Source organism: Lepeophtheirus salmonis, chromosome 5 (assembly GCF_016086655.4).
Source record: "Lepeophtheirus salmonis chromosome 5, UVic_Lsal_1.4, whole genome shotgun sequence".
In the NCBI taxonomy this organism is placed as follows: domain Eukaryota; kingdom Metazoa; phylum Arthropoda; class Copepoda; order Siphonostomatoida; family Caligidae; genus Lepeophtheirus; species Lepeophtheirus salmonis.
In genome coordinates, this window is record NC_052135.2 from 73152476 (window position 1) to 73164643 (window position 12168).

A 12168-nucleotide genomic window follows, 5' to 3' on the forward strand; every position below is an offset into this window, starting at 1 on the left:
ATGCAAAAATATCGCTTCCTTGTTTATTTGGTGTACAATATACATTCATAAGTACATTTATATATGCAACTGCCCAAGTTACAAAAAAAAAATATGAATAAGTTAAGCATGTAAAAAAATACCTTCAAAGTATGAAGATATTTTGAATTGATCTTATCTTATTTTGATATTTTTTCTTCTTTATCTCTCCCTATTCATAAGGATAATAGCTTTTTTGGAGGGGTGTACGAACATAATATTACATTTAGATTTAAATAAAATTGTTAATATATGTACGCTAGTAGTCCAGAGCAGTTTTCGAATCTATCTTTTTCGAGTCCTCTTGCTCCAAAGCCCATGTAAAATTTAGAACTTGTACTCAAACCATTCTTTAATTGTTGTGCACATCTCGGAACTGACTCGGTGTGAAAACTAAATGTACTTTGACTTGATTAGGCCTCAGAAAATGTACACTCTAATAGATCTCTGCCATAATATATTATGTTTCTCACTCTGAGTCTATATAGTTATAAGTCTGTTCCCAGGTCAATACGGTTTGAGCCTGAGTTTAATTAACAAAATGACTCGACTCCGGACTTGCACTTACTACTCAAACATGACCAGGACTAAGAAAACATGGACTCAACTAAACCTCTATCATTAAATGGTTCTCACTTTGAGTTTAGTCCAAATATATACGGTTATAAGTCCGAATCAAGTCCATATAGTTTCGTATTCGAGTTAAGTCTGATTTTATTTACAAAATGTGTGGAGCCCGGACTTGCAATTGAGTCAATTTTATGAACTCGTCTCGGAGTCATATTGGCTAGGAACTTGACTAGGACTATATGAACTAGAATTCAACTTTGAAATATGGTTCTCATTACGAGTAAATTACGAGTTGAAATTGCTTTGAGCCCGAGTAAAGTATGCTTTTTTATAAAGAAAATGACATGAAATCTTACAGCTCTTGTTAGTAAATATTCACTTTTTACTGGAGCCACAACAAACTTATAACTATTTGGAGGATAAAACAATGTTGACTCTTACACACAAAGTATTACAAAGTGTGTTGATCTATAGAACCCCATAAAAAAGGGGGTAATTAATGATCTAAATAAAAAAATAAATCAATTAAACTGACAACAATAGGATTTTTGTAAAAATGCACAAAAAAACTATCAATTTATAATGTCAAAGCTGATTAATTTTTCACATATATTATTTGTTAAAAGATAGAAGGATAATTATTCATACATCATACTAATATAATTAATAGTTTTCCTTTCTTACATGAAGAAATAAAATCAATAATTTCCCCAAGGATATTGGCTATATTTATTACAGATCAATCACTTAATAATAAAACAAATACAAACTGAAATTCTCAACTAAAGACACTCAAAGTCCTTCAATGTCCACCTCGAGAGTTTGAGTCAGAGACCAATAGTTAAAATCATTGAATCAGAATTTAAAATACTCAAAAGAAAGGATTTTATCAAATAAAATAACTTTAAACATACAAGTCCTTCATACGTACAATAGTAAACTAATATGGCTACAATCAGCTGAAATAGTAAAGTCATTTTCTGAAATTATTTCTTGTTTACAATTATGGTTGTTATAAATTATTTATTAAAAAAAAGTCGTTAATGTATAGTTGATTTAAAATAATAATTATTGGTTAAATAATAAGGAAAATTCAATGGGTTCGTACCTTCATGCTTCCTTCCTAAAAATGCGTAGCTATTTTTTTCACAAAGCAAATCAACAACTAATTGTACCTATAATAACACAAAGCTATTTATCGAAATGAAAAAAAGCTTGGAAAAAAATAGATCAAAATAACTGGTAGACGATACGACTTCAATGGTCTTAAGTAACTAAGAGTAAGTCCATGTCAAAAATTAAATCATTTATTATTAAGTTGAAGAAGCACAAGAAAAAAAAAGTAGTAATCCGTTGCCCACATCTCTATGTATTCCGTTGCTACGATTTTTATTTCGCTTACGCATTCTTCTGACGCGCGTCAATATCGTGGGAATTCTTAGTGTGTTTATACGGACGAGTATGTTACACAACTGTAATCAGACTTTTTATAATGGGGGTGCGTATTATAAACCATGTGAAGAATCAGTATGGATATTTCTTATTCATTGATAAGAAAGAAGATTTGAGTTCATAAAAAAATACAAAGTGAGGTTAGTTCTAAAATTTGCTATATAATTCATATTTACTCAGTCTTCTTGCCTTAAAAATATTTGTTCTGTTAAAAACATTTCCTACAGGAACTGAAACATTACAAAATTTGTCTTTTAAAAATAAATTTTACTCAAAAATTACTCATAATATTTGTTTTCAATCTCTATTAAGAGGGTTATTTATTTGATGCTTAGATAATCCACAACGATAGAATTTGACCTAGCTCGGGCCCAACTGTTCAACCTCTGGTTCAGAGTGTGTTATAGGATATTATGAAAGAGTCGTAAATGTGTAGAAACGCAGCGGCATTTAAACTGCTTTGGGGCCCAACATTTCACCTGTACAACCTGTGGCCTGGGGATATTAAATGGCGTATTTCATGGCAAGCTCCTTCATCATTAAATAATTTCATCGTCCGAATATAATATAATTACACACGATAATAATGTCTTGCAATTATATTTCTTCACGAATATATTAATCACAAGAATTTTGTCTCACAATGATTGTGTATACGACAATTTACCACGCAACGATTTTGTATGGAACCTTTTTACCACAATCATTTTAGAGTTAACTTTTTAGTGTTCATTAATAAATATAATTAAAAAATAAATACTTTTCGACAAAAGAACACTCAATAATTTATCAATATGACATACATAAAATATAAACAATACCTATTTATAATAATATCATTTTAAATTTAATTAAAATATGCAATCGTATATATGGATAAATTTAATATCATTTTTGGCCAAATGTCCCAGATATTTCTAGAGTGAAATGTCCGTTCGGCCAATTGTCCTTCGGCAAAATATCATTAGGCAAAAAAAAACGGCCAAAACTCCGCTCACGGTTTTATTAGAGACGGGTTGGATAAAGTATTATGTCTTATTCGTTTGTTTTTAATCGGCAATTTTAAATAGAAAAATGATATTCAACTAGTGTAATAAATAGTTAAACAATGAACATATTCCCTCTTGAAATTATAATAAACCTTAACAGAGTGTTTTCACGTTACGTCCGCATTGTTGACCTAAACCATTTTTGGGGCCTGAAGAACCAACTTAATTGAAACCCTTTTTTGTATTTATATTGAGGATCAGCTAGGTATTGGATGTCAAAATGAACCAACCAATAAAAGGACCTTAAAACCTTACTGTCTATAAAAATCCTTTTCCCTAATTGCCTAATTATATTATATCTCATACATTAAAATAAATTAATAATATATTATTGAATTGTTGTATAATCTTATTTCTGTATTGTGTTTTAGATCAAATATGAACTGTTACTATGGAAATAATAAGATATTTTTCTCTAATTATACTAATTTTATCGTCCCCAATCGCTAATTTTTGTTTTAAATCTAGCCATGTTGGGATTTTATATACAAATTACATTTATTTAATTCAGATTTCCCTATTTATCATTGGCATCAAATAGTATTCAATGCAAATGTGAAGTTTTACTTTATTTTTAACGCCATTTGATTGACTTGATCAAAATAGGTATATTGAAAATTTGTCCATTTAAAAATAAAATATCAACGTCGAGTCCCCTAAAATATCGTCTTCTTCAATTATAATTAATTAGAACTATAATTGAGGGGGGAGGGACTAAATTTAGAAATTTTTTGAAAATAATATCAGAAACTTAATTTCCAAAATTAAATTTTTTAGAAAAAAAGTTCAAAAATTTCCAAAAAAATAAATTTTCAAATATTATATTTTTTTGGAGGAAAATTTGTATTCACGGAAAATGAAATTTTTTGAAAAAAAACATACTTGAAGTAATTCTTGCGTTCTGTCGTAAATTATCAACCAGTAATAAAGTTTGTATGTTCAGGCACTCTTATCTCAAGTTATTATTTTACTTTTGTTTATGTCCTTTGCCATAACTAAATCATTAAAATAAAGTAACGAAATGCGACCGTTAGCTTGAGGAGAAACAATGGCGCAGGGTTTTAATATTTTTTCTCAAGATGACTTATTTTCCTTAGATGAGTAAATTATGACCACCGTGTTCCTGAAGACGTCTACTCGCTCCCATTCCCTGCCATATATTTTCTTGATCTTTATTTTTGGTAGCAAGTCTTCCCAGGGAATTTGAATAGTGTTACACTCAAAGGCTCCCTTACAGACTACATATAAAGAATTATTCCAGGGAAATTTGACCTTCAATACGCTATTATACCAGTAGCTTGGGATGCATAATGTGACCGTATAATGTTTTAATATGCATACATTCTAAATAGATTCAGTAAATACTGATGCATGAGATATCCAAGTCAATAAAAACTAAATGAAAACAGCATGAGTAGTTAACCACTTAAGAAATAAATTAAAATTGCCTAAGGTAGATATTTTTTTCTTTTCATTATTTGATTGAGATGTGCGCCCTAAGGTTGACATGGTAGAGCACTGCAATTTCGCAAAGATAATTTCATACAATATGACCACTTTTCCACACTATCCGTAATTGAACTTCGAAAAAAGTTGATAATCAAACTACTTTAATGCGGATTCATGAGACAATTCTATCTGATTGCAACACATGTGTGATACGAGTCTCTTCCCATACATTAATAGAATGAAACTGATGTGTATTGGATAAGTGTCTCTAGTAAGGCATGAGACCAATAAGTACACATTACGTTCTAAAAAGTTCAAAAATCTGAAAATATGAGGAAAAATAAAGAGTAAATTATTTTTCATAAAGAGCAACTCATTCTTAACACGATAATCTAAACAGTTTGAGTCATACTTCAACTTGAATTTAAGAGTTATCATTCATCTCAAAAGATACAAGTCCACCAATGATATATTTCCCCTATGCTCCACAATTCCATTTCCGTGTTTCGGACGTAAAATGAGCATCTTCTAAAAAGTAAAATATATTAGATAATATCATAACTCCTAAATATCTTTCCAAATAATAACTAAATAGTCCTTCTAGCGGACAAAAAAGTGTATGTGCATCAAGAAATTTCTTAGCTATTGATCACTTGGGTCCTTGTTTCACACCTTTGCCTAAAGCTTTACCCATAGCTAACGTTCATGCTCCAAATTGAAGATTTTTATACAGCCTTATTATGCCGAAATATTAAAAAATGATCCATAAAAAAGAAAAACGACAAAACTCACCAACCGTTTTTTTATCTCTATCACAAAGCTGTTTTGTTTCTCGACAATAATACGATCTCTAAACATGGTTTGCTAATTATTTGGTATTTAATGCGATGAGTAAAGTGTCAATTATGACAGATGCAAGATCTTTTTTTTAGAATGATGCTTCAGAATCAACGATGTGTATTTTTTAAAAATGAATACGTTGATTAAGTAATGAATATTATTCATCCTTTTTTTTGCGTTTCATTCATTGAAATAAAGTTTAATATACATTTTTATACTTGCTGATTTCAATGGAATAAATACAACGCAAAAGAGTCCAAAAAACTTATAACTCTTTGGCATATTTGAAAATAAATGCTGTGGATTGAGGACAGTAAGTAATGATATCAAACCTCGTATAAAGTGACACCCGGAGATTGTGACAAAAAGTCAAAATCCCCTTTTTTAATATCCTGTCTGAGAGATGAGAAGGTACTGAGTCTTGTTCCTGAGCCCAAGGCTGGACACCATCGATTTACTCCATACCTTCAAATAGATGTTGACCCTTTTTGTACGAATTCGCTTGTCCTGACTTTGTAGATTGACTTTCGGCAATAAGGTTTTTGGTAATGTGTCCTACAGCCCTATAGTACTTCTTTACTTCAACTTGCCAACTCTTAATAAACGGGCGTGCTAAAAAAACACCTAATTTTAATCAGTACATTATCCTTTTTAATGTGATACCCTGAGCTTTACAAAAAGCATACTTTTTGCTACATTGTTGATTATTTGATAAAAAATGACTTTACGGCATCAATCCAAACATACATTCAGACAAATTTTACTTCAATAATATAGATATCAATGAATCAGTATGTTTACAACTTTAAATCCTTTTTCTACCGTTAATATTTTAATGTAAGACGCATAAAAAGCTCGTACTTTTAAAGTAGTGGTCGGGGAACAGGAGTAAATTATCCCAAAAGGGGACCTTTACTAAATTTTAGGGATAATAGGAGTGATAAACGTACGGAAAGCACGTCAGGGACCTCACGTGACGTCCTTGGTGCGTCTGTTACATTTTCAAAAGGGACAACAAGGGGAGGGGGAAATCAGGGGGGGAAAAAAGAAGAATCACCCGCTAAATGTATTGTCGGGCTTAAATGGTCGTCAGCCTAAAATAGGCAGTGGCGTCCCCAATGTCAGAGCTCCACTAAGTCTATGATGAGAGTGGATGTTTTAAGTGAAAGAAACGAAAATGAAATAAACATCATTTGACTAGTCTGGGGGAAATTAATTTTACTACAGCTTCGAGGTTAAAAAAGTATGCTGAGTTAATAGTTTATGTATGTTAATAATGACGTTCAGGAGCATCAAACACTAACATGGCGTCGCTTTTGGTTTATTTGCAATCTAAGTAAAAATCCATAATATTAATAAAATAGATTTGAAACAATTATTTTTTTATTCATTATTTTAAATTCACAAATCAATTAAAATAATATACATTAATTAAACCTTTTTTTGCAAATAATACTTCTAGTACTCAAAATGGATATTTTATGAGTGTATTCAAGCAGAAAACATAAAATAAGCCTTTAAAGATAGTAAGCATTCAAATTTCATCAATGCATTTAATTAATTGTTACATAAAAATGCAAGGATTTAAACCCTAGATGAAAAAAAAATTAAGATTAGGCTGAAGACATAAAGTCAAGAGTAAGGTTAAGAACTCTCTATTTTGTGGTTCAGCTAATTGTAACAACTTTGTCTCCAGTGGTTTATGCTCAAGAGAGAAATAGGAGTGACCTTAGTCACTTAGTATCCGAACCTTGATTTATCGAACATGTTGTTCTCTCCATATTACTTTTGAGCACATAGCCCTAGTGATATCAATCAACTGAAGAGATAAAGCATACTGGTGTAACTATTAATATCGGTCATGATTTAATACAAATCTGGATTTTTCAAACTCGTAATCTCGAATATGGTGGTCAAAAAGTAACATTACTTGTGGACATACTAACACCGGGCAAAAGAATTAATAGGTTGACTTATGCCATTCTGAGAGCATATATGTATTATCCAAATCCAATGTATAGCTTGATAAAGTTATCAAATCTATCCTTGTCCTGTTGAAACATACTAGGAAACATCAAGGTAATCTAGTATTTGTTCATCTTTACATTTGTAAGAGGTAGTAACCTGGTCATCGATCGCTGCAACACCTTAACGTTATTGTTGTCACAGATGCTTAATCCCAGTGATGAAACTATTGATAGATCATATTTGAAACGCCATTTCGAATTAATAATCATTATTCAAAAGAAGGTTTTAAACTATAAATAACATTCTTGGGGTATCTTAACTAATCCTAGAAATTTGAAAACAAATGTAATAATTCACGAAATTATAGATGTGAAATATTGAACTTCAATAAATTGGAATATTTTTTGAAAAAAATCTAAAAATTAAACATTTTGGAAAAAAAATTAAAAATTCATACCTATTCAGGAAAAATAGAATTTTTGAAAAACAAATTTCAAAAATGCACAGATGCTCAAGATTGGAAAAAACATTTGAAAAATTTAATTTTTGTTAAAAAATTTCCAAAATTTAGTTTCAAATATTAATTTTTTGGAAAAAAAAAAAATCAATATCTACAGCTATTTACAAAAACTAAGTTTTTAAAAAAAAAAAACTTTAGTTCAAAAAAAATTTAGCTATTCAAAAAAAAAAAATACTTTGTTTGGAAAAAATCTCCAAAATCCTTCACTATTAACAAACATATGGATTTTTTGGAAAAAAAAATTTCCACTATTTATGTACAAAATTTATTTGAATCCATAACCAAAAAAAAGTTGCATTAAAAAACAAAAATTCCTGAAATGTTGTTAGGTTTTTTTTTTTGGGGGAGGAGGGGGCTTTGGTTCCTCCAGTCCACCCCTGTGGACGCTCCTATAAAACATTGAGAAAAATAAATCCTTTATTTTTTTCCATCCCCTGCAGACGCCTCTGGAATATAAACATTGAGAATAAATAAATCCTTTATTTTTAAGAGTTTAAAGTCTTGGCACAAATGTTTTGTCATTTTTGTCTTCAGAGGGTATGGAAAAAATGAAGAATCACAGAAATCAAATGGGAAAACAGAAAAACCCTCACTTTAACAAAGAAATAATTTACATTAGTTAAAATTAAAGAACTAGTTCTATTTCAAATAAAACTTAATTAAAATTAAATACTAAAAAAACTATATTAAAGACCGATATACATTGTATATAGTTCTCAATGATGTACTAATACAGTATAAAGAGCAAAAAGTATAATATACATGGAGCACTGATGTATATAATAATTCATATACATTTAGAGTATAGGTTCAGAGTTCTAGCAAATATGGAACAATGGTATGTAAAAATGAATAAAGTTTCTCATATTTATAAAGAAAAAAATGGGAAATACTTTATATCAAAAAAAAATTTAAATGTGAATTTAAATTAGGTTTACAGTATAAAGCAAAAAGCTGATGTATATAATAATTCATATACATTTAGTACTCTGGAACTCACTCATCTAATCATATTTTTAAAAAAATGAAAGTATTATTAGTCTTTTACTCTAGAGGAGGGAACATCTAAGTATTGAGTAGCTACGTGTTCCTGTTTATTACAGAAAGTGTGTTTGTTTGGCGACACTTAGTAACTCCAGGCAATGCCGGTAACTACCACTAGTTATATATAAATTAACTTAACATCAAGCAAAGTGGGAGTCTGAGAGTTTTTTCACAGCGAATTTGGCCGTTCCATAAAACTTATTAGTGATCAATTATATATCTATCACCAAAGGGTTACCCGACGTTGCTCTATAGCATAACTGTTTCGTTGTTGTTATTTGTTTTGTTTTTTAAAGAGGAAGAAACAGAAATACAATTTGCTAATTCTTGGAAGTTAATAGCCTCAACGCCTCTTACTATCCTAATAAGGAAGAAGCGGGAAATCTCATTGACAATGGTCAATGAAATTTTTTGTAATGTTTAAACCACTTCATTGCGGGTGAGTGTTAGGGTTTTCTTACAGGAATTATAATACAAAAACCTGTATATTATATAAAATAATATACCAACATATATGGATGAAAAATTTTGAGTAAATGAGATCTTTTATTTTGTAAAAAAATTGCTCAATCGATATCTACGAAGAAAATTGCTAAAAAATATTTTGCACTAATTTTTCAAAAAAGTAGTAAATAGGAGTTATTGAAATTTATATAATTATGTAATAAAATGTTGAGAAAATTAAAAAATTATGTTTGATCAAAAAAATGAATAAATTAATCAGAAAATGTCAGATATTTCAGTTAAACATCGTTGTGTGTCTTTTTTTCTCAAAAAAAAAATGAAAATTTACATTTGCTGAAAAAATAGAAAAAAAGTTAAAAAATTATTCAGAAAATGACCAATATTTTTGTTAAGCATTGATGTATATTCGTCAATTTTAAATGCAATCAAATTTCCAGACAAATTTCTACAAGCTTTATTTAACCTTCGAATATAATATTCCTTTGGAAATCCATTTTTTTTGCAACTGAAATAAACACAAAAAACGAAAGTACAAATAAACTTTCTAAACTATAATTTGACCTTGAATACTTTGTGACATTAGCCTGACCTTGCATGTAAATTAAAGTTGATGATGTCTACTATAACATATCAAAAACTGGAAGGCGTATTATTTTTGATTCTCACGTTGTTTTCAGACAAAATTTAAGAGTAAAAAAGAACGCAACCAAATCCAGACCCAGTCAAACTAGTCAAATATTTCAGATTTTGTGACCCTTGAACTTCAACTCAAAATAACACAAGAGCAACGAAAAAAACTCCTCCATTTTTTGATATGTTATAGTAAACAGCATAAACATACATTTTCAAGCAAGGTCAGGCGAAATTCACGAGGTCTTAAAGGTCAAATTATAGTTTTGAAGTTAATTACCCCCTTTTATATTCCAAGTCTGAAAATGATACCAGAATTGGTTTTCTGGGCTTATTACCTTTCAATGATAGTTCATACATCGATATTGGTCAAGTGGTTGTGGAGATATAGGAAATTAAAGATTTAGGGTCATGGTCAAATTTGTCGAAAAAGTCAAAAATTCAAAAAATGATATCTCCTAGACTTTTGATCCAAATGGGGTAAAATTACACAGGAGTTAATTTCTAACCACAGGCATCACTTGTGCAAAGTTTAATCAAATTGGGAAAGGGTAGTGTTAAAACCCTTTGTTGAACTGAGGTGGATTGACCCTTTAAATAGATTCAAATAATACCAATCGGAGTAATTGAGCCAAACACAAATTGGCTACAACTGTTCTCGGTCTCCCCTAAGTCAAATAACAAGAAATAAACTACATCACAAACTTTTAAATTTAAAAAAAAATAGTATAGAAGAAAAACCCAATAAATTGTTGCATTTAATAAGTTATTGCTCAATTGTTAAAAACATTGTTTTCATAGAAAGTAATAATATAACGATGGAATAAACATGATTGAACACTATAATTTTGGTGGTGAAGCACCTCCCATTGCGGACTACTGGAATCAAAAATTAAATACCCTAGTTTAAATCAATGCAAATTAGTTAATTTGGCAACAAAATTATTTCATAAATATTTTAAATAGTTATGAACATACCAATTATATTTTTTACAAATAATAGTAAATACTAGTGTTGAGACTCGGTCCAGCACCGAATTTTTTTTCGGTTCGGTCTTAAATAATTTTTTATAGACCGATCTGGACCGATATTTCGGTCAAGACAGCGGTCTCAGATCGTGGACCGATTTTTTTTGGTCTCACTTTGTGGACCGATTTTTTTTCAGTCTCAATTTATAGACCGATTTTTTCGGTCTCATATATATATTATGAGAGACCAAATTTATTTTTTTCAAGATCGACCGTCATTGATTTATTCATTATATTTAACAAAGAATAAATATCTGGATTACCTTAAAAATCTCAAAAGTATATGATATCTTCTGGAACAAACACTGTATACATATAACATAAACTTATTCATGCGAGCTATCTCTATTTAAAACTTGGTATGACGTCATAGTACTTGAAAATACATATGATGTCATGTTATAAATAATTTATCTGTAAAATCGGTCTAGACCAATTTTTTTTTGGGTCTGCACTAGATCGAATTTTTCCTTTGGACCGATCTAGACCGAACTTTTCCTTTGGACCGATCTAGACCGAACTTTTCTATGAGACCGGTCCAGACCGAGATTTTTTGTATAACGTATAATTATAACGGTCTCAGACACGGTTAGGATTTCCAGACCGAAACCCAACACCTTGTAGCTCTTCACAATTATCTTAGCAATGCTCCAATCTCTGTAAACCAGCGTTTTTTTCTGCTAAATAATTCTTCACGAGACATTTTTTTTTGTTTTTGGCTCAATTAGTCCGAGTCGGGTGACTTCAACAGGTCAAATTTGAAGGCAATAAGCCTTTATATGTCAGCTAATGCTTCTATATATATATATTTAAAGGTTACACTTTCAAAAACAAATATTTAATGACAAATCGATACTCGATTTTGTCCATTTTCTCAATTTCACTCGCATCGACTCACTCAAACGACTCTTATATAACAACTGCGTATCCTAAATGGCTATAATTTTAATGAGTAACTGTCCATAGATACTAGACAGATGTTACTAGCTTATATTTACGAGTACTGCCATCTTCACGTTGAGATAGGAGACTTTTCAGAACCCCTCGTGGTATCTCCCTTCGCTGACTGCTGTAATCAAAAAATGATCCCACCAAAGATTCAAAACCATGCTGAAAAATAATATTTGAGTCAAT

The 12168-nt window shown here is 30.1% G+C and overlaps 1 protein-coding gene across 1 annotated transcript in view; it reads right to left on the minus strand.

Moving 5' to 3' along the window:
• LOC121117624 (uncharacterized) overlaps positions 1-1870 on the minus strand; it is a 306996-nt gene extending 305126 nt beyond the window's left edge. The window contains exon 1 of the mRNA XM_071888945.1: positions 1697-1870. Within this exon, the coding sequence (XP_071745046.1) occupies positions 1697-1702 (6 nt within the window). The 5' untranslated portion in view covers positions 1703-1870. The remainder of the gene's footprint in view (positions 1-1696) is intronic.
• Positions 1871-12168: the final 10298 nt, after the last annotated feature.